The sequence below is a fragment of the Thamnophis elegans genome, chromosome 4 (assembly GCF_009769535.1).
Source record: "Thamnophis elegans isolate rThaEle1 chromosome 4, rThaEle1.pri, whole genome shotgun sequence".
Lineage (NCBI taxonomy): Eukaryota > Metazoa > Chordata > Lepidosauria > Squamata > Colubridae > Thamnophis > Thamnophis elegans.
The window spans coordinates 82,910,494-82,935,055 of NC_045544.1; the positions used below are offsets into that span (position 1 = coordinate 82,910,494).

At 37.1% G+C, this 24,562-nt stretch overlaps 1 protein-coding gene across 1 annotated transcript in view; it reads right to left on the bottom strand.

Moving 5' to 3' along the window:
- The window catches only part of ALK (ALK receptor tyrosine kinase), a 346,271-nt gene that overhangs the window by 49,963 nt on the left and 271,746 nt on the right, over positions 1-24,562 (bottom strand). Inside the window, exons 10-13 of the mRNA XM_032216056.1 lie at positions 20,873-21,026; positions 11,800-11,947; positions 7,228-7,359; positions 4,450-4,594 (exon numbers count right to left, since the gene is read on the bottom strand). Of these exons, the coding sequence (XP_032071947.1) occupies positions 4,450-4,594; positions 7,228-7,359; positions 11,800-11,947; positions 20,873-21,026 (579 nt within the window). The remainder of the gene's footprint in view (positions 1-4,449; positions 4,595-7,227; positions 7,360-11,799; positions 11,948-20,872; positions 21,027-24,562) is intronic.

Sequence of the window (24,562 nt, forward strand, 5' to 3'; positions counted from 1 at the left end):
TTTTCTAGGCTAAAGTCCATGGCTATAGCTGTGCTGAAATCTTTTACAGTATTAGTCAACGAAGTATTTTATTTTATTTTCCATAAAGTTTCAGATCATCAATATAAAGCAAGTGTAAGATGTTGTTAGCATTTTTGCTGTATGGTATCCAAGATTTGTTTTTTTCAAAATCACTGAAAATGGGATCATAGCAATGGCATATAATAAGAACGATAATGAGTAGCCTGGAAGATTCCTCCACTAATATTGACAAACCCATATTTTTCATTTCCAACTACCAATTTGTCTTCCACTGTTTCATTATTTTTTCTATAAACATTCTAATGTTTTTTGTTGATAATAGTTGTTTTCAAACATTTGATGATCCAACTATGTGGTAATGAATCAAATGTCTACTTTTGATTAGAAAAACTGAAGATATTGGGTTGAAAGTTCTTTCTTTTGAAGAACCTACTTCAAAAGGTAGTAAAATGTGGGATAGACAGCACCACCACCCAGTGGGTTTGCAATCGGCTGAAAAATTGTACTCAATGGAACTACATCTACTCAGAGGGAAGTAATCAGTGGGGTACCCCACTGGTTCTGTATTAGGCCCAGTACTCTTCAATATCTTCATAAATGACCTACAGGAGAGGATAGTTGAAGGGGAACTCATCAAATTTGCAGATGACACAAAGCTGGGAGGAATAATCAATCCCCAGAAGCCAAGCTCAAGATCCAAATAGATCTTGACAAACTTGAACACTGTTGAAATGAAATTCAACATAGATAAAAGTAAACTTCTACACTTAGGTAAGAAAAACCAGCTGCGTAGGTATATAGATAAAACTTGGCTTAATGCCAGTAACTGCAAGAGGGATCTTAGAGTTCTAATGGATAATCATTTAAATATGAGCTGTGTGCAGCAGCAGCCAAAAAGGCCAATGCAATCCTAAACTGCATTAATGGATGGATAGAATCAAGATCATGTGAAGTTCTAATACTGCTTTACGAAGTTCTAGTAAGACCACACTTGGAATACTGCATCCAGTTCTGGTCACTACAATACAAAAATGATGTTCAGACTGTGGAAAGAGTGCAGAGGAGCACAACAAAAATGATTAGGGAGGGTGGGGGTGGAAGGTAAAACATATGAAGAATGGTTACAGGAACTGGGCATTTCTAGTCTAATGAAAAGAAGGACCTGTTTGGGGGGGGGGGGAGACACATGATAGCACTGTTCCAATATTTGAGGGGCTCCTACAAAGACAAGGGGGTCAAACTATTTTCCAAAGCTCCAAAAAACAAGGTAAGAAACACTGATTGGAAACTAACCAAGGAGAAAAGCAAGCTAGAACTAAACAGAAATTTCCTAATGGTGAGAGCAATTAACCAATGGAATAGCTTGTCTTCAGAAGCTGTGGGATCTCTATCACTGAAGGCTCTCAAAAAGAGACTGGACAACCATTTGTTTGAAATGATATAGAGCATTATGCTCACCCAGGGGGTTGGACTAGAAGATCTCTAACTCTATTATTCTGTGTTCTATGTCTTTTTATAATCAATCCAGACCATGTATGTGTACATTAGTGTTTTGGATATTGCAATTCTCTGAAACCATTTTATCGATTGGAAGTTGATTAATTGATTGCTTTTCCTTTTATTTTCATTCTGCCTACTGAAAGGATGTTATTTTCTTCTAAATAATTGGATATTGTCTGCTCTTATGTCTATGAGTAGTGTAAACATTGCAAGCAGGCAGGTTATCAGCCTGTAGTTTCCTGGTGTTATTCCTTTCACTAGGTCTTTTTGAATCAGACAGGTTTTGCCAGTTATTAATAAGCCATCTATGTTTTTTTTATGCTTCATTAAGCTGCTTAGTTATAATTGGTTGTAATTTAAGACAAAATTATCCAATTAAACATTTCCTAGAGATGTCCAGTTTTTAATCTTTTTATTTAATTTTTACCCTTTTATCCTGTTATTATTTGTTCTTCCACTTGATCTTTTTTTTTTTTTACTAAATTCATCCTCAAATTCTTTTACCATCCAGCATTTTTATTAGTCTTTTTGCATAGGTATTTCAAAAATGGTATTGCTTCCTCTTTGGTTTTCCATTTTCAGAATTTTTATTACCACTTATACTTTGGTAGAATTTGCTCTGCTCTGATCGTAATAGCTGATTTTGTTTAAATTGGTTGATTTGGCCTCAGAGTGTTCCATTTTCATATCTATTGCTATTATTTCTTGCTTTATGATTTCCAAAGCTTCTTCATTTTTTTTTGGTGCTAAAACAATATTTTCTGATTAGGCTGGTTTTCATCCTTACATTTTTTTTTTTACTTTTTGCTCTTTACCTTTTATTACTTTCATCTTGTCTTAATTTCTTTATCTAGCCTTCTTTATATTCGGCTTTAGGATTGAATATGAGCTTGCTTTTGGTTTTCTAATTCTGAAACCCAACACTTCTATAACTGTAACCACCATTGCCATACTGTAGGCAAGTTGATTGGTCTATTCAGTAGATATTTTAATCCTTACAAGGGTGTTATTGTAATGATTACAACTCCTGCATTATAAGTGCCACATCTTTTTGAGGCTCGAATTTCAATGCTGCCATTTTTTCTGATCATCTGCATATGCCATAATTTTCTTTTTTAATTCTTTGGTGTGTCTGTGTGTCAGTTTGTTTCAGTGCTGGCTATTACTGGTTTCATTGTTGTTACTTTTTCTAATTTATCATTTCTGTAGTTCATATCAGCTGTTTTATTTATATTTCCAATTTTCTATTTTGCTATTGTTGGTCACATAGTCAGTCAAACATAGCATAATGACAATTATTTTCCTTTGTCTTTGTGCAACCCACTTTGTGAGCATTTCATTGTCTACATTTGCATCCAGTACACTAGATCATTGAAATGTCTTCATTTACTTTTGAACTGTCAAAACCTGCATATCCTTGTGACAATGCATTGGTCGTGACATGCTGGTGATGGGAAGGAATGTGTCCAAGGTCATTAAAACTTCTATTTACTCTTTCTCATAACCTGCTTTTTCTCTCCCAAAATAGGTGTCTGCTGCCATGGTCAAGGTGATAGCTGTGACAGTTGCAATCAAAGCTCTACCTGTTTTTAACATACAATGGAAGGAAGGAAGGAAGGAAGAAAAATGAAGGAAGAAAAGAAGGAAGGAAGGAAGGAAGGAAGGAAGGAAGATGGAAAGAACTTGCATTATTAGGGCTGCTATCATGACTTTTTTGATCATACCCTGTGGGTCCAACTGTCTCCCAAACAACATGTGCTCAGAGAAGCAGTAGGCAACTCTTATCAGTTTCAGAGAGTTTTTGCATTCCCAGAGGCAGAATGTTACACAGACTGAGCATCTTTCAAATTCATATTTTGAGGGACTTTAGGCAATTAGAAAGGAAGAGTCAGTGAAGAAGCCTGGACTTAATAGAATACCTATTACATTAAAATGGTTGTTATACTAGAAATAAAGATCATGAAACCAAGCTAGTGTGGACACCTGAATCATTTGCAAGATCATTCTAAGCACAGAGCCACAAAATAAGTAGCATATACTGCCTTTACCCATAATCAGCAACAGGTATTATTTTATTATTCTTAAAGATAAGTTATCCTTAAATCTTTCTCTAGTATTTGGAAGCGACATTAGGACTCTGAAAGAATAACAGAGCAAAAGAGCCATTTTTAAGGTATACATTTTTACAGAAGATTTTTAAAATTTTAATCCATACAAGGATAATTAAAAAACATTTAGAGGTGGATTGATTTGCAAAAGTTATATTTTTCATCAATAATAGAACAGGATACATATATATTAAAATGATTTTAAATCTCTTAAACTGCAAATGCGAACTGCTGCTACGTATATGCCGTAAGGCTAAGAGATAGCTAATCTGTACTGAATAATCTTCACTCTGACTTTATTTACTTTCAAATTCTGGTGGAAGATATCACTCTGATTAATTGGTCAAAACATAATTTATACTTTTTCTGCTTCTCAAGCATTGTATATATTCAGAAGCATAGCATTCTCTTTGAACAAATCTCATGAATATTTATAATTTGAGCAAAGTAACATGAATAATTCTACAAAATGATATGGGAAGAATATGACAGCTGTAGATTCTACATTCCCACCAACAGTGCTCCAGCAATCCTTCTTCACTAATGTTAATGGCTGGGATCCAAATAATTTTATGAATGTACAAGAGAGAACCATATGGGTAGTGGGACCCTAGTCTTGATGAATTGTCACCGCATCAGGCTGAGGACACCGACCGCTGCTTTTCCAACAGACAACCCTTGTTTTTCAGGCAGCAGAAATAGATCTGCTGATGCCAAATGTGTGTTCTGACTGCTTGGAAATTCTTTTGTGGATCACAAGCCATGCCTTTTACACCAATCTTTTGTTAAGCCTGGCAAAGAGGTTGAAACAATTTCTTACCTGCGGCTCCAGATTTCCCATTGAACCCCGGAATAGATATATCATTCTCCAGCCTTTCATGGTTTAATACATAGGCTTTGGCCCTGTAGGCCCTGCCACCTCCTCCTGCTGCAATGATCAAGGGCACTGGCTTTCCGTTCTCGATCTTCAAAAGTAGAAATAAAAGGAGAGTTTAACTGTGCCAGGTGTGCAAATAATAAATGTGTTCCTTATGTATAAGCTGTACTTCACAACCCCCACGGGGCTGTAGATTGATCTAAATTACTATTGCATTTTTATGCACAGTGAACCCTTGATTTAACAAATCTTGGCTTAATAGATTTTGGATGCTACAGGCAAATTTTTTTTTGGATGCCATCCACAATTTACAGATGTTTATCCCCCCCCCCCCCCAATAAACCATACAGCACTTGTTACTATGCCTGTACTGGCAATTATGATGGGCTGGTATTTGTTGTTTTAGGTCTTCTGGCTTTAATTTTGAAGTGCTGCTACTGTGGCTTTAAAGGCTTCAAAGAATCCAATGGTGGGCAGAAAATGCAATTTTACAATATATTAGTCAATTTATAAACTGTTGATCAATTTATAAACTGCCTCACTCCTCTGCAAACAATGCATAATGCAATACGGATAAAAAATTCAATGATACATGATAAAACGACAACACAATAACAATTCCAGTGTCACTGGTGGCCACAGATCTGATCTCAGCTGTGGCCTTCTGGACTAGCCAGGCTTAATCATTCTCCAGATGGCTATGAGGTCCTTGCCCTGATGGCTAAGCTATTCCAAAAGATGGAAGCAGCCATTACAAGCAGTTTCTCTTCAGAATTTATGAAGGATAAGATGATACCTAGGCCCTGAGTCGTGTAGAGCTTTGTAGATGATAACCAATGCCTTGAATTATGCTCAGAAATAAATTGTAACCAATGTAGCTCCCATAAAAATAGTGTCACATGACTATATTGTCATTGACTTGGAAGCACATGGGCATCCACATCTTGCACCAGTTGAAGTTTCCAGTGGGTCTTCAAGGGCAAAAGATCGTATTTCAGCAATCCAACTGTGACGTGTCAAAGGTGTAAGTATTTGCTTTCATTATGTCCTGATCCACCTGGACAAAAACTCTCCAGGTCACAGTCTCTACTGATTTTTCAGTAGAAGCAATGTACCCTGGTGGCTATTTAGTTACAAGTCTTTTCTTTTAACACAACTTTTCAATACTGAAATTAGTGTCACCTCAGAATGTGAACAAACAGCCACCCGGTTTTGCTTGGACTGAATCTGCCTCTCACTGTTTAAGCCCTGAGAGTGTCTAGGCATTGGATCAGGACTTCTCCCAGCTCAGTGGAGAGAGATGTACTTGGATGTCATTAGTGTTTTGATAATACCCTACCATGTAGGGTAAGAGGGAAGAGCCAAGGTGGCGCGGTGGTTAAATGCAGCACTGCAGGCTACTGCTAGATCAGCAGGTCAGCGGTTCAAATCTCACCGGCTCAGGGTTGACTCAGCCTTCCATCCTTCCGAGGTGGGTAAAATGAGGACCCAGATTGTTGGGGGCAATATGCTGACTCTCTGTAAACCGCTTAGAGAGACCTGAAGGCCTATGAAGCGGTATATAAGTCTACTGCTATGTACCAATAGATGACAGCTTCAAGTAGATGTAAATCAAGTACAGGGCAAAAACCAGTTGCCAGATACATCAGGCATTTGGAGCAGGTTGCTTTAACTAGCCTAGTTTCCCTTGGAGTTGGTGACTCCAATTAGCCCACGTGAACTTGAGGAAATGACATATATCCATGATTATGGCACTGATGGAGAAGTCTTCTAGGTAGTATGTTGGTGGCCTACAGACTGTTCCTGATGTTTATGGTGAAACACAATCACTCTTTAGAGGACTATATTGTATTGAGAATCACTACCTTGATTTAGCAACCTTTTTGTCATTCTCCACTATGAGTACAATGATCTTTAGCATAATAGACAATACATAAGCTATAGTTGTTAGGATAAGTCTCCCTATACTTGCAGAATTGTAGGATTTAGAATTAATACCATCAACCTTTTAAAAATGCTATTTTCATTTCAGTTAAAAACAAGAAGCTTTACTAATTTCTTAAGGTTATAAACTAACTTGGCTGACCATGTTTGCTGAAAACCTGTGACAGTTTTCTACCATTTTGAGCTGAAAACATAGAAAAGCTATAATGCAAACTATGACACAGGTATATCTTGGTATGCAAAAAAATAGGCAGGCAACCCTTAAAACCCCAAACCTGTTCATGTTTGGTTTGTCTGCAGCTCTTTACCTTGCATAAATATTAAAAATGGATGATGACACTTAAGACAGCCCTACTTCCCCCCCTTCCCCCCATGATGTATTCCTATGTATTATTATGAAGGAACTGCAATAAGCCAAAACGTTTAAAAACAGTTAATGCTTTGGGCATGGTACTAAACTGAAATTATTAAGAAAAAATAGAAGCAATGACTTTCTTGAGGCTGTAATCGAAGAGGGAAGATGTTGAAAATATAGGAACCGGAAGCTTTGCTTCAAGGTTTACATTCTTTCAGAGGTAATTCCCCAAAGCCAGATTCCTAAAGAGCCACTTATTCTGTTTCTGACACCTTCAATTTTTCTGCTTACCTTTTCTCTTAATACAACCTAGCGTTAGAGAAATATTTTGTCTGGGGGAAAAAAAATCTCAAATTCAATCCTCTGCTTCCAAAAGAAGAGCTCATATTCACAATATAGGGTACTCCTTAACATAATAATACCTTAAATATGTAAGTTGCACCTCCTCCTCCACCTCCTCCTCCTGCCCATTCTTGGATGCTTCCATTTGCTTTAATTTCATCTTCAACCACATTATTCTCTCCACGGCAGACTTTCTGTATGGCATGATGGATCTGCATATACAAACCAGGTAAACAAATTCAGATGGAGAAATCTCTTCTTGGCCACTCTCCATGGAAACTAGAGTTAACTGAACCTGTATTATCCCTAGCTTACCACCTGAATTTTTAGCTTACACCTGGAGTAGAATGAGAAGAGTTCCAAAGTGAAAGTGCTGTCTTCCCTAATCCAGTTTCCCTCAGTTGTACTGGAATATTACATTCTGGAATATTCAACCTTTGTTATTAAATTTACCATCTAGCTATTTCAGACTGTGGCTGAATCCTCCTTTGCATAAGGAACAGTTTGCAATTAGCTTATTATGAAAAGGAGTGCGTGTTTTCTTCCTGAATGTTTTCTTCCTGATAGGTTTTGATTTGTCACCTTTATTACAGGAAATACAGCATGATACACTAGAAAGCAATGAAGTAAGGCATTCTGCAGCAGAAGACTGAGGAGTCACCATGGGATGCATCAATTCATTCTGAGGCATGTCTAGAACAGGCCCAAGCCAATTGGCATGAAACTGATAGTAGGTTACAGGCGCTATGAAATAGAAATTAGGTTCTTGCCTGGCTTTTATCTGTGCTAATTTGCTGTTTAATGCAATGATAAAAGTGCTAGGCAATTCCCTCAGGCAATGGTGTATTTTTATTTGCAAAGAGATGATTGAAAAACAACCCCATCTTCCTGCCAGAAACCATTTGGTCTTCCTGAATATTTCAAGAGATTTGTCATCAAAGCTTAATTATTAGAAATTTATTTCCTAATGCACCAGATTGCTCCACTGAGCTCAGAGAGGCAATAAGTCGCAGAGTTATGAATGTTGGGCGTCATTCTGTTCCTTGGCCAAGCAAGAAGATCATGTCTCAATTCCTGCTATATTGGGAAACAGCACAAATTTTAATTTTATGTTGGCCTGCTATCTGTACTGCAAGACTTAGAAGTTCAATATATTCTTTTCTAAAAGCAGGCTTACAAACTGAGACATATGCTTTGTGTGGAGAAGTACTAATTAAAAATTGGATACTTTAGATTGGCTCACAGTCCATGTGGATGGTGATGTCTTATAAATATTGTCAATAAACTTTTACTGCCAGAATAGACACAATGCAAATAAGGATATATTTTGTTTCTAGGGAACTTCTAACATACAGATGAGAAATTACCTGTGACTGAATGTATTCACCCCAAAACCTATTCAGGGATTAGAACCCAACCTGTTTAACATTGTTAAAACGCTTGTTTATATTCCACCTTTTTTTCCATGAATCTAAAGGTGACGTGCAAACCTGACTTTTCATGTTTGAGGGATTAGATTATGTTGAAAAACAATCACTTCAATAGGAGTTTGAATTTATAATCCAATGCTCTAAGGATTTCCTCTAGATGTTTTGAACTACCGCTTGCCTAATTTTTGAATTGGCCAGGCAGGTAGAAGCCGATTGCATTTGTGCTGTTTTTCAAATTGTTCTTATTACTGTCAGCTTCCCAGAGTCATGAATTTGAAATAGGCAGCCATAAACATTTAAATCCATCAATCAATAAAATTGGATCATTTGTTCATTATAATCCATTATTCTGTCTCTGAACAGTGATCAAATAGCCACAGAATATTTATATACTTCCTTGAATGTTTCATCTATCCATCCACCCATCCATCCATCTTGTATGCTGCCCTTCCATCCATCTTGTATGCTGCCCTACTCACCTGAAGGTGACTCTTTTGCAACTTTGATTGCACCCCAAGGTATTTTGTGGCATTTACAAAATCTGTAAGACGATAGGCATAGCATGGTGAGCCAAACCCTATCCCTTCGGTATGTGCATGCCACATCATCATACAGAAGAGAATTTGGATTGTGATACTGCAATTGTGTTTATGCAGACTTTCACCACTACTGCAGATGCTGCTGTAGTATTTGATGGCTGTCAGATGACAGAGAAATTTAATTCCTTAAAATCATTACAAGGAACTATATCCATGACTTCATACTGTTCCTTGTTTCTCCAAACACCTCTTTCTTATGGTTATAAAATACTGCACAGGCAGGAATTGGCATCTGCCTCAGATGTATTGTTTGAATACATCAGGCAATGCCATGTTGTTTAGATCAATTTAATCTATAAAAAGAAGAAAAGCACCTTTGGTCATGCTTCACGCTTCATAATAAGAATTTCAGACCAAAGAAAGAAAAACATGCATTATTTTTACTCTATACTTAATTTACATTACAATAATTTAACCTTTACAAGAATAAAAGGGGAACTGTACTAACTTACTAAACATATCTTTTAAGTTTAATTTGTTGATCATTAGGAGCTTGACTAGAATTGGTCCTTCTAGGGCCATTTGGTGTCATAAGAAAACATCTACTAGCTCCATCCAATTCACAACTGGAGGAAGGACGGTTAATCTAACAATTTCATGAAATGACTTAAAGTTGAATCTCCAATTGTGACACATCACAGTCACACATACACACACACACTGTTTTTATGTATATATACTATCCATATGAAAAACACTTCACAGCAAAAACATAACTGATTACAATCCAATCAAGTTAAAACTACTACTGCTACTACATTCACAAAGTCAATGCAATATCTTTGCCTCGATTACATTACCACTCAATAAATTCTTGTAAAGATTACAGTGGCCTGCAATTTAATGACTTCATATATTAGAGTATGCCGCAATGCCCAGATCAAGATAAAAAATAAGCAAAAGTGTCTGGTTCCGAAGGGACAATCAACCTCTTTTATTCATTGATAAGAAGCATCAGGCAAAATTTGAATAACAGAATAACAGAGTTAGAAAGAATGTTGGGGATCTTCTAGTCCAACCCCTTGTGCAGGCAGGAAACCCTATATCATTTTAGACAAATAGTTGTCCAATTTATTCTTTAAAACTTCCAGTGTTGGAGCATTCACAACTTCAGGATACAAGTTGTTCTACTGACTAGTTCTTCAACTGTCAGGAAATTTCTCCTTAGTTCTAAGTTGCTTCTCTCCTTGATTAGTTTCTATCCATTGCTTCTTATCCTGCTTTCAGATGTATTGGAGAATACGTTGACCCCCCTCTTCTCTGTGTCAGCCCATAGATATTGGAACACTGCTATCATGTCAAGCACTAGTCCTTCTTTTCATCAAACTAGACATACCCAATTCCTGCAACCATTCTTCATACATTTTAGCTTTCAATCCCCTAATAATCTTTGTTCTCTTTTCTGTTCTTTTTCTAGAGTCTCAACATCTTTTTTTATATTGTGGTAACCAAAACTGGATGCAGTATCCCAAGTGTGGTACTTACCAAGTGGTATAAAGTGATATCAACACTTCACATGATCCTGATTCTGATCCTGTGTTAATGCAGCCTATGAGTCTTTTGACTTTTTGGCAGCTGCAGCACACTGCTGGCTCATATTTAAGTGATTGTCCACCAGGACACCAAGATCCCTCTCACAGTGACTACTGTTGAGCAAGGTACCACCTATGTATTTGGTTTTCCTTGCCTAAATGTAGAACCTTACTTTTTTCACCATTGAATTTTATTTTGTTAGATAGCTATTCCTATGGAGACAATCCCCCCCTCCCAATTTCATTTGTTTAGGAGAGCATAAAGAACTACTGTTGGGATCTTAGCCATCCAAAAGATGCTCAAGACAAGATCACTGAAGAATACAAAGAGCAAAAAGATGGGCATTTTCAAAAGATGTCACTGAATATTTCAAGCATCTTGGCATTCCCATGGAAAAAATAAATCAAAATTTTTAAAAAATGAAAAAAGTGCCTAAGTCCATCATACTTGTAATTCAGTTAAATCATTGTCCTAACATCTGTCCCCCCCACTCCACACAATTTTCTGCAGGAATCCAACTGCCAGACCTGGTGCTCTAGAACCAAGCAGGCTTCCAGTTTGTACACTAAGATGCTTCCCAAGATGGATTGATTTTATTTACTGGGTAAGTAGAGAGCCAGAGCAAAGGTTAGAACCAGCTTCTTGCTTGCTATCCAACTCATTAGCAGTCACATCCATCCTGTCCCCTCCTTCACTAGACAGATTACCCAGATGCTGCAGCAGCATTTTATACCAGAAATCAAATTCCCATTCAGAAGAACAGACTTGGCAAAAGGTGGACATCCTTTTAAATCTCTGAAAATGCATCACCTGACGTGACAATAGGTTGTGTGCAGTCAGGATGGCAGATGGAGTGATTGATCTACAGTGGCAGAGAGCAGAGGAAATGTTTGTATGTGGGGGCACAATTGGATCAGAACAGGCCACTTTTCCTGGGCCAGATACTTTTGTTGGATGATGGGAAGCGTATAACAACAGGCTACAATCAATAGGACAAAGTCTGGGAAGCTCAGGATGCCAAGATTTTAGCAGCTGCACAGAAATGTGAAGAAACATCATCATCAAAAATGGCGGAAGGACAATCACTTACACTGGGACAAGCATCTTCTCCTTGTTGTCCCACCAAGATATACAAGGTATCATTCTTCTCGAGTGGAAATATTCCCACAACATTCACACCATGTGATCTCATCATACTGTTTTTCCCTTTGCCACCAGCTGCTCCATAGACTGAGATACTGCAGGTAAAAGAATAACAAAACAGAAAAAAGGCGAAAAGTCATAAGAGAAATACAACCAGAATTATTTATTCTGACCACAGAATAACGTAGCACAGATTTTGTTTCCTGAGTTTGTCATTTTCTAAACCTTACATTTGCTTGACAATGAAGTGACGTTTCTTTGCTCTATCTTGGTCACAGGTTTAACTAGCCCAGAATCTAAACTCCTTTAAGATGATCAGAAGCTGGCAAAGGATTTGCTGAAAATATTGGCTCCCTAGCTCCAAATGGCTCATAAAGCAGGGAGGGGGGGTGTTCTTGGAATCCGATCCGATGATGCTCATGTGTCACTTTCCATAACCCAAGCTATCATTCTTTAATAAGGCAGCAATTGACACACGAGAGGACATGATGGCCACGAGGTAGGAGCTCCTGAACAGATGCTAGGAGGAGCAGGAGGCATTGAGCTGATTTTCAGCAGGAAACTGTAATGGCTAATGAGGTGCGCTATTCAGCAAGGCAAGCTGGCAGGGCTAATTGGCAGCAATTAGGGGCCATATTTTTCTGTGTAAGAGTAGATTTTGCATATAAGCAATAAAGTCAGGAACCCAGAGAGACGCTCTTAGTGCCTCATTCACCAGCTGTGAAAGAAGAGCAGTTAGCTTCAGGTTACAACTCTACACATTTGTCAAAGCCTATAGCTACAAAGAGGGCATTTGTTCTGCCATCGATAATGCATGGCAAATTTGCACGGCTCCTATAGTGCCAATTATCATCTTGTTGGGATGAATGACAGTAGTTGAAGCAACAAGAATGTATACAATGGCATTTTTGACAATATCTGGGGATACAAAAATGGGGATTTGTTTTGCAAAAGAAATCCAAGCTTGCTGCATTATTATTGTTTTGAGGGACACTAAATCATGCTGTAAGAAGCCAATTGATGGTCCTTTCTATGTCAAAGCAGTTTGTTTGACTTGGGACAAGGACTGACTGCTATAGATTTTTTTTTGGGGGGGGCTCTGAGAAATATAGATAAAGAATTCTAACAAATTGAGATCTTAACCTTTTTTCCTCTTTGCATATATTTCCTTGAGTTCTATTTATCTTTCCTATAAAGCACTTACCAGAGCAACATAGGGGGGGTGGGGGAAGCTGTTTAAAAACACATATAAAAATTTAATTCCATTCTATTGTCACCATTAAATAGCAGGAATAAAATTAGCAACCGAACAGGCTGTGGTACTAAAATTAAAAGTTAACAAATCTGTAAAAAATAAAACAAGAATGGATCTCCAGGCGCACAGTATCTTCTTTGGCAATGATGCATTTCAAAAGTCAGGGTTTGCTACTAATGAACAGCCCTCAGGTTCTTCCCTAAGATGGTAAGGAGTTGGATCTGAATATAGCAATAGCAATTAGACTTATATATCACTTCACAGTGCTTTAGAGCCCTCTCTGGATGGTTTACAGAGTCAGCATATTTCCCCCACTGATCTTGGAAGGATGGAAGGCTAAGTCAACCTTGAGCCTGGTGAGATTTGAACTGCCAAATTGCAGGCAGCTGGCAGTCAACAGAAGTAACCTGCAGTACTGCAATATAACTACTGCACCACTGTGGCTCATGTACCTATTTTTTACTTCTGTTGTTGCTGACAGAATCAATCATCTGGGCCTTGCCACTTCACTAATAATCAATCAGCCAAATGACAGAAAAAAAAACTGAGGTAGGCACCACTCCCAAGAGAAAGTTCTTAAGCCTGTGAGGATATGAATTGTCCTTACATGCATTAAAACCGGAAGAGAATATACATTTTGAAAAGTAGTATATAAATCTTCAGATACTAGAAGAATTCTAGGGAGCCTTCTTATGATGAGTCTGCCTTCAGGATTAGTTTTCTTTTGGCTCTTCATGTATCCATGTGGACAGTCAATCAAAATGGTTATACATACTTTACTTTTAAGAAAAAGTTTAGATGAAAGGGGAGAGGGCGGGAGGTGGGTTGTTGGTTTCAGTCCAGAGAAAGACTACTATAGAGAGTGACTCTACAATGGATTAGGTATTTCTTCCACCATTGAAAGTTTGTAAACAGTATTATACCTATAAAGTGTCTTAAAGAGGAAGAGAACCAACATGGAACTAGTTTCAGAGGACCCTTGGAAAGGATGAGGATAATGAAAGAGAAGATCAGACTCTTTACTTCTCAGAAGTCACCAGCTAGATGAAGGCATATTATCAGTTTGCCTGCCTAAAAAAGAAAACATTGCCACAAATTAAGAAGGAGACTATTATAATTAAGGAACCCCATGGAACCCAAGTCCCTTCCCAATACTGAAAACCATAATGTTCCTGCAGTTGGTGTTGATGTCTACTCATCTCCCCCTAGTTCAGTTAGAGAGGAAAATCTCTATCAGAAATGAGAGCCACTCCATTGTTGATAGACAAACATAGATAATATAATAAGGGTAATGCATGAATGCTGTGATGGTGGATGGCACCAGTGGTGCCTTCACTCCAAAATACATCAGAATGCACATGATCCATAGCTGATTATATTATTTTGCATGTCAGGTAGAAAAACTTCCAAGCATTTTGCTTCCAACAATAGCCTTAAAAATAAAACTTTCTTGCCCTTTTTTAACACTTTAAATCAGTTTCACCCCTGCCTAAGAAATGAAATGAAAGATGTGACTGAACTGGAAACTGGGAAAAATGTCTCTGGTTTGCAAGGAGTCATTGGCAATGGGCTTTTCCTGGCCCAAACCACACCAAAGCAAACCACTAAAATCCCAAATGTTTGTATTTAAGAAAATAATCCTTTTCCTCCACTAAGGCTGTCTGCGGAATTTCTGGGAATTAAAGGCCACATACCGTATCTTAAAGTTGGCAAGTTTGAAAAATGCTATTGTAGGAATGGATTAATTGGTTTTCAAAGCATGGTGCTGATTGCCAATAGATAAATCAAGTATCAGATTTTTCTATCATTGATGTCTATATCTATCTGAGTTCATTCTACTTAAAAATATACTAGACTTTTAATCTTAGAGGGAACCACCAATAAAATGCTCCACCTGGGCGATTTATTTTGTATTTATTTAATAGTTCACTTTTGTTTTGCTCCTTTGTAAGGGATGCCCCTCCCCTTTTTTTAAAAAAATGGTCATTCATTTTGTCATATTTTAGCCAAAAATGAAAAGCATCCTTTTGTCCAATATCATACCCCACACCCCATCATGTCTTGATGAATTTTAAGGACCAAGAGCTTCAGCTTATATCATGCAAGGAACCAGGGCCAGCAATACTGAAGAGCTAACAAGGGAAACAATATACTGTAGGTTGTTAGGGAAATTGACCAAAGGACTGTTCGGATCAACTCAGCTAAGCCAATTGCAGTAATTTTTCTTAGCCAGAGATGTCAATCAACACAAAGTACTTCCTAAAGTGATAGCCTAAATAAACTTCTACGTCTGGTATTGTGCAACAGGTTAAAATATCTTGCAATATAGAAAATGTTTTGACTCAACATATCTCTAAAATAAGCAGAATTAAGCATTAAAACATGAAAGACAAAATGCACAAATCCCATTTAAAAAGCTATACACTATATTGATGACTTGTAAGTTTTGATCTACTTGCTAGTATATTAAAAAATAAAATCAGCCTTGGGATACTATTAAATGTTATTTTTTATCACAGCATTAACATTAAATAAATGAGACTTCTGTACATATAATTTAGTATTCTTCTATTTTACATTAGGACAATATTTTATATACACTCATACTACATGCCAGCCTTGAAAAATTCTTTCCACCTGTTCTCCCACAGGCAAGTCATTCTTTTCTACATGGCTGAATGAAACATTATTAGGTTTTGTTTTTTTTCATTAGCAGCAATTTCCCTAAAAATGAACAAGTGAGCAGATTTGGGTTCTTTTTCTACTCAATTTCACATACTCAATTTCTACTCAAAGTTGTGTCTCAGCTGTTTAAACTACTATGGACTAATTTGAGCACTGCAGAGAGATCTGTCTGTCTATCATCCATCCATCCATCCATCCATCCATCCATCCATCCACCCACCCACCCACCCACCCACCCACCTACCTACCTACCTACCTACCTACCTACCTACCTACCTACCTACCTATCATAGAATATACAGAAATAGCCCTTCAGAATAATCAGGAAAATGGAAGGTTTTCATCAAAATGATAAAAGCAAAATCATAGGAATTTCCAATGAATAGACCAGTTCTTTAGAACCTCTCTGGATAAGAAGAGGATTAAGATCACCCATGTGTACTCTAGACAACTGTTCTTCATGAGAAGACCACAGGACATTTTGAGTGCGAAATGAAATGAAATAATCTTCCTCATAAATGTGGCATTTTAAATGGCAATAGGTGCACAAGCCTTACTTTCTAATCCTTTCCAAAAATTGCCTACTACAAACTTAAAGCTATTAGAGACATTTGAAATACCATATTTGAAAAGTCTTTATCAAATAAGTTTTTTTTCAACTCTGAACATAAGAAGAATTAAATATAAGCTTAAGAAAAGAATTTGAAATAAATAGCAAAAAACTAAGTAGAATTTTGATCTAATAAAGTTATATATGGATTAATGGTCCAGATAAATATGGAACATTGATTTTTATTATCAGATTTTGGAATTAACTATTAAAAAATAAACAGTTTCTACTGAGAAACAGCTTTATTTTGGCTATCCAAGGTCAGAAGAAAAATAAGTGATAATATTAGCAATTGGATGCTATAGAGGACAAAAGGTTCTAAGCAGAAAATAAAACACAAGCCTATTTTTGATATCAGTTAATACTAGGATTTACAAAATAACACAAAAGTTTATAATAGTGGAAATATTAAAGGATATCTTTGAAGAATGGAACAAGAAATTATTAACTGTAATATTAACACTCAGTAATAATGTCTGCTTCAATGCCTAAACTACATCTAAATATGTTAATGAAGGAATGACAAATAAGGAACAAATTATACCTGAAAGTCAGAGAAAGTACTGAAAAGTGGAAGTAGCCCACAGGAATGTTTTGGAAAAGAATGATTTTACTAGATATGCATAAGAACCTAGTTAAAGTTCTAAAAATTGAAAGGGAAATACAAATGATAAACCAAGGGAATGATATGGAAAATGTTTTTTTACTGGATCTAATAAAGAGATTTGTTAAAACCTCGAAGAATTCTGTGCAATGGGATAAAGAATTGAGAGAAATAAACTCTTACAACAATATTTGATTGAAACATAAGACTGTTAAGGAATATAAAGTGAGTTTAGTTGATCAAGATTAAAGGCATTTTCTGCAAAGGTGTGATAACACTTCTGATATAAAAATTGAAAAATTAATGTTTTAAGGAATTGCTAATAAACAAAGGATGTGTACAGGATGAAAAGATATTTACTTGTAACCTGTTAGGGTATGAAGAGTTATTACTATGTTTCCACAAAAATAAGACACGGTCTAAATTTTTTTGTGCCTCCAAAAGAGGTATTAGCTCTTATTTTGGGGGATGTTTTTTCCACTGATTCATCTCATGGCAGAGGCACCAACAACACTGTCCAGCAGGAGTCCATGTGGCCGCTGCCAGCCCACTTCTGCAGGCACTTGTCACAACTTGTGCATGGTGCCCCCAGCCTCTGTTTCATCAGCAGAGGCCTTTTCTAATGGCACAAAGCAGTCTGGGGCAGGGGGGGATGCTGTATGTGTCAATCCAAAACTCGTTTTTTGGCTGCAGGGGCATTTCCTGAAGGCCTCTGATGGAGAAATGGAGGCTGGGGGCAACATGCACAAGTAGTGGCAAGCGGCCAAAGAAGTGGGCCAGCAAGGTGAGGCAGGTGTCAGGGCCTCGGCGGCCTGGGTGCAACTATCCTAAGGTAAGCGGGTATGGGGCATGTGGGGCAGCTCAACCCCCCATTTCCACCCTAGCTTTATTTTTACCTGTGAGCCTCACTCTACCTCAGGCAACCAGATGCAATGGAGTGGGTGGGATCTTAACTAAGGCTTATTTTGGGGGTAGAAGATAGGGCTTATTATTGGGGAAACACGGTAGATTTGTTCATATCTGTTGCAAAGGTTGGAAGTCACTTCTTTATATATTCTTTTACTTTTCTATATTATATTCTTTCTTTTCTTATTCTTCCATGTTCTTTTTTCCTGCACTTTCATTCTTTTTTCCATTTTCTTCCCTTTATGTTTAGTTTGTATTAATCTTATTGTTGTAATTAAAATTATTAATAAAATTATATTTAATAAATGACTAAAGTAAAATTATGCCATTAAAATATTGTCTTACTCCTTGAATACCAGAGCAGATCCCTTTGCAACATTTGGTACTACCTGGTGATCTTGATGTTAGGCAAGAATTCATTTTCTGTACAGTTTGGTTTAAAAATTTAGAATTTGATGATACAGTTCAAAACTCAAAAATATACCATATGGCAATGGAAAATGCATTCAGAATTTGATGATACAGTTCAAAACTCAAAAATACACCATATGGCAATGAAAAGTGCATTATAACTTAGAATGCATTTTCAAAATATGTTTTGTGTTGTGGCCCGGCAGGAGCCGTTGGAGCTGCCGCCAGACTCTGACAGCAAGGGGGCTTATGAGTCGGCCTTGGAGGAGGTGGAGGACCCTGGACAGGGTGTCGACTCTGAGCAGGGCGAGGAGAGACTGGTTGGCCACCAGGTGGTGGCAGAGCATTGGATCAGAGGGAATGTTCAGGAAAACATTTGGGAGTTGTTTCAGGATGCACGCAGGGTTACTCGACCTAAAGAATAACGGAGTAACTACAGGAGGTGATTACGAGCAGCTGATACTGATTAAGATCCTCTTCTGATTATAAAAGGGACTGTTTGTGCCACGCCCTGGTTGCAGGAGTCAACGTTCTCGTTCACGTTCATGATTCAGAGAAACCAACTTGGATAAGTGGTTTGTTGTGAGAAGCTTGTTTGCATTGCCTAGGTTCATAGTAATTGCTGCCAGAGAGCTTATCTCTTTGTTTATGTGGCTTGCAGCCAACAAGAGTCTTGCCTGATTAAAGGAAACCTTTTAATTACGTCTGTTTTGGCTTTCGTTCCTGGACGGAGAAGGGAGGGTCAGAACAGTTTTGTATGATATGTATACAACAAATATGTATATTTTGGGAAAAGAAAACCAAAGTTAAAATATCATAGGTGGGATCAACTATACTAACTCATGTGGAAACGGCACAGTTTAGAAATAAACTGAATCACACATGCCTATCCCAATCTTCTTAATTTTTCCAATGTTTTTTAAAATAATGCAGTCCTTTCATTTCTTAAAAAAAAACCCAGCCAAATGTAATTCTCTTGGCAATTTTTTAACATAAAAGGGTTGAGCTTGGTAGCACCATAATTGTGCTTTTAAACAGTATAATAATTATATAATTCACATTGGATTTTGGGTAGTATTTAGAATTGAGTCAGGTTGGCAGCCCTTTAGTAGTTTCACTATTGATTGATATTTATAAATTCTAAACCAGAAGGCATCAACTGTTGTGAAATAGCAAATCTGACAACTCCTCCTCCTCATAAATGCAGACACAGAAAAGGAGAAAATTACAAAGATGTTACAAAAGAAAACCTTGGAGAGTTCTCAATGAGTTCTTGCAAGATTTTGGCCATCTCCTAAATTTTTGCATTGGATTACACCATAAGCTTTTAATATTTATTTAATTATAATGGGATAAAAAAAGATTTCTTGTAATTGCCAGAAGTGTTATGGTATCCTTGTATACTGTGCTACCACTCCCATAAGACTAGATGTTTCATATTTAACTCTGCACAATTCTCTCCTTAAACTATGATAGAAGATTTACTGCTGTACTCATACTACAGCACAGATGTGAGAGTTCCTTATGCCATTTCATATCTGCTACAATTGTAATTGCTAATCATACCTCTTAGACATGGGCTAATCTACACAACAGGCTAATAATTAAGCTCTTTTAAATGGAACTGGCCAAGGATAAAATCTGGGGTCATTAGTTCACCCTACATTTTTCAGGAGTAAGGATTTTTTCTTTCTTTCTAGTTCCTGAAATAATTGATAAAATCTAGTACTGCCCTTTGAAGGCAATGGGGAAATGTCTTTGTCTCTTCATTTTTTCATGTTTCAAGGCTTAGCAAAGTTTAAGGAAAATAGCTCAAGCTCTGCAGGTTTTCTGCCAGCTCATTTTTTAAAACATAGTAACTGTTGTAAGAAACAAATAGATTATAATTGAGTACCTTTCGGGTTTTCTTCCTCTTGTCTTTCATATCACTTTATACTGTATACCAGTGTGTGTGTGTGTGTGTGTGTGTGTGTGTGTGTGTGTGTGTATGTATGTGTGTGTGTGTGTATGTATGTATGTATGTATGTATGTATGTATGTATGTATGTATTCAGTCCCAAGCCTTGAATGTATACTGACGCTGGCTTGTCTGTCTGCCACGACTAAGGAGGGAGATAAGCCACCCTTGGTTAGGAGCCCAGAAAACAATCTCTACAAAAACAAGGCCTGAACTCACGGACTTCGGTATGTCAGGACAACCTCCCTCTGTTCCTCCTCACTGCTCCCTGACTCAGATGCCACCTGGTGGCCAACAGGCCTCTCTAGTTCCTGCTCTGACTCCGAACACCCCCCAGAGTCTTCCTCAGCCTCCAGGGCAGTCCCATAATGTTCATCACTGTCAGATTCCACCAACAGCTCAACCGGCCACTGCTGGGCCACAACAATATGTATGTATGTATGTATGTATATATGTATGTATGTATGTATGTATGTATCAGTCTTAGAGTAGTAACTATCTTCCTCATATTATTCTGTAAGTCAGTCTGGGAACATTTTAGGGCTGAAGAATAGGATATCAATGTTTCAATGAATAAGTAAAAGAAAGCTCACCTGTATGTATTGGCTGCAGGAACTCTCCATATTTGTACACCAGGAAAATGTTCCTCTGTTCCTACCAATACACTGAAATTATAGGCATGATTGCACTGGGTCTGAGTAGGCCCTTGTGATCCAGTGGCACCACAGGTCTCAAAGAACCAATTATCTGAAAGAGACACATGCAAGTATATCCTCAGTATCAAATAGGTGTCAGTTAATATCCTCAGCTGCATGCCAACAAATGAAGAATGTACATGAGCCTGTTTAAAGAAATAAATGTCACATTCAATTGTTCCAATATGACATGTACTCTTATTGGTTAACATAGAAGCCCCCTCTCCTGCAAAGCACATGGAGAATAGATGTGCTGGTAGGAGCAAACTTGGGGGAACTTTGAGATTTGAAGGAGAAAAAATATTTGTAGGAAACAAACGAAAATGAGAGATAATCCCAAAGGAACCCAATAAGGACTGAGTATCTTCAATAGATATAGAGTAGGAAAAAAGCACAGAGAGAAAACTGAAGGAAGAGAGAAAGGAGTAGAAGTATACAACAGATTCAATTCTAATATAGCTTAAGCCTACCCTTTATACTGCAAGAACCATCCCTTAATGCTCCCTAGTTAATGTAAAATCTACAGATAACAAATTATTAGCCCCTAATTTATACCGATGGAGAAAAATGATATCATAAAGCAATTAAAACTTAATTGCAATTGCTTTTAGCTATATTTGTGTGATTTGGGTTTCCCCTCCATTGCGACTTGCATTTTAATTTTTTAAAGTTCAGCTGAATGCTTGAAAATGACTTGAGAATGTCCTTTTTTTCCTCTCAGACCTTCACATGTTCAGTTGCAAATTCTGAAAAGTAATAATAATCATATTTATTTGAATCCAAGTGCAGCATTCCCTGTGTTTTGGGCTCCAATAAAGCAGGTGTTCTTATTGTGGGGGAAGCGGTATTCACATTCAAGTAAGAACAGTTCCATGTCAGATCTCCAAAGCCCAAAGAATGATTGGTGGCCTCAGTATACAGATTCCCAACACATGAAGAGGCCCTTAAAGTGTTCACTCCAAATTAAATTCAGTAGAATTCAGTATAATTTACTTTCAGAAAACCTGAATGTAGGACTGGAGTGTGCTTTGTTGAAGGTTTTTGTATTATTTTGATTGTGTGATACTATTTTATTGATTTTGCTATTCTCTTAAACATAATAAAAGGGTATGATAAAAACTCCAAAATTAAGGATGAAAAATGCACAGCTTGAAAAAGAACTACTTCTTTTTCAATCCGCAGAGCCTACACCAATGGATATGACAAATTTTACATGCCACACTGAAAAAAATATACATGAAAGATTAATGGGCAAAATGGGTGCCCTAAATTTTTCAGGAATTTAAATCACAATGAAAATTATGTGATAACTATATGTTTATTATAACCACTTTTAGAAAGATTATCTTAATGTGAAGGCTTGGAACTTTCTTGTCCACACACTTGCTTCCTGAAATGGGAAATAAAGCCTATGAGACAGAAAAAATGAAAAGAATTTGCATCCTTTAGAATTACATTCTTAAGCTGAGATTTTTATTGACTGAGATGGGCCTGTCCTATACAGCGACTCATTATGATATACCAGTGAAACAATTTTAGCACGTTCAAGGTGGACCCAGTGGATCTTAGAAGCTCCTATAATGACAGTACATGTATATTCTAATTATTGCATCCTCTGTGCTTTTCTTAACACTGAATCCATTCTTTCTTCCAATGAAACTAAGCTGTCCATATTTTGAAGACCCAGGGGCCAGGATTTCATGACTTTGATGCCCAGAAGTCAGGATTTCATGACTCTGATGCCATTGGGCAACTGATGTTAATATGGTGATTAATAATTTCTCAAATAAGTGTTAGAGCTGAAGGGGACGACAATTTATCATATACTTTCTGTGTGATAGCCTTATGCTGTGACAAGATTGCTTATAGCATCAAGCTATAAAGGATGTAATCCTGATCTGTAATATACATGAAGCTTTGCATTACCTTCAGTGAGGTGTCAAATGCACTCCTGATGTCCCTAGTTTCATAACGCCTCAAGGGAAAGAATGAGAAACTGTGTGGAAGAATCCAAGATTTTCATATTAATGGAGTAAAGATTCTGAAGTAGAATGCAAGCTACATTTCCTATTTGAACCTTTCTCTAGCCAACTTAATCTTTTTTGAGAAGTATTGCACTCTCACAGAAATTCATGTTCCTCTGTTTAACTGCAAATCAGAAAAACAGAGGGATATCCTGCCAGCAATCTTGAAGTCTTAACACTTTTCTGTCCCAGTAGGTTTAGACCAGCTGTAACAGAGCATATGTTAAATAAAATGAGCAAGCAAAAGTTTATACCAGGAATATTAAGAAACGGTTGTGTTATCTCTGGTGAAAAATTAAACATGTTCCCTCAAGTGGTAGCAAGTGACCTTGAAAAAAGATATTTTTTAAGAAAAGAGAAGAATCATACAGCAAGAGAGAAGATTAAACAAGAAAAATTGAACTGTGAAGATTTATCCCCATGTCTCATTAAGAAATAAGGGCAGTTTAATTGTTGTTTAATGAGTTTTCTATATTATGAGCTTATCCTTTACATTCTAAGTTTGACATTGCTTAATTCTTTACATTTTTTCTGACACTGCTAATTGGTGCCCAAACATAAAGTAAGAGTGCTAAAAGATGTGTGACACCATTTCGTATTCATAAACCTGTATGCCTAAATATATGTGACCTTCAAGCCTGAAAGAATTTGCAACGGTTTGTATGGCAGGCATATCATTACAACAGCTAATCATATATAAGGAATATAATGTATTAAAAAAAGTTAGGAGCTATATTCAATTATTCATACTAATCATTTTAAACTAGTACTAGTGGTCATTGCTTGATGAAAATAGCAACCATTAGACGGTATTGAGCCATTGACAAAAATATTATTTGGATAATTTCTATCTTTTTTGTGCTGTTACAAAATCACCTGATAACGATGTCAAAGAAGCATTTCTTATTCTGTTAATAATGTTATTGAATCTAAGAATCATTTATTGAAAAACAATTCTGGAGAAGTATTGCTTCATAATACCTTCAGTATTATTTCCAATTGAATTTCCTATTTTTCTTTCTTAATCTTATGTTTAACGTTGGCTCAAATGTCTACTTTATTCTGAACAGAACCTGTGGCCACAAGATGTTGGTCTGATGACAATTTTCTACCTCTAAGGACCACTGTCTTCCCCATCATTTCATTTTCTATCTTTAAAAATTACTTTTCATACTTGTTTTAGTAGACTTGTAGATCTTCAACAGGGGGTCAGGAAGTAATATCCAGCAGGGGCTGTGGTATAATTCAAACAAATCTGAATTTTCCTTTCCTTTTGAAATGCTAAATAGGATCCACCTATATGAAAGGGCTGATAGGCCCCTAATTCCCTCAATCCAGTTTTTGCCATCTCTTGGCAGACAGCAGCTTCTCAGAATGTAAGATGTCCTTACTATCAGAGATCCTGGGAAGAACATCTGGAGCCTTTCCCTCATAAAGTATGTATTCTTCTGCCTTGCCTTGTGAAGCATCTCCAAGAATATGCCAATGTGGACAATGAGCATTATAAAGAATCAGAGACTTGGTGGGAACTGGACCAGTCCCACATTGGGCAAAGGAAAACAAA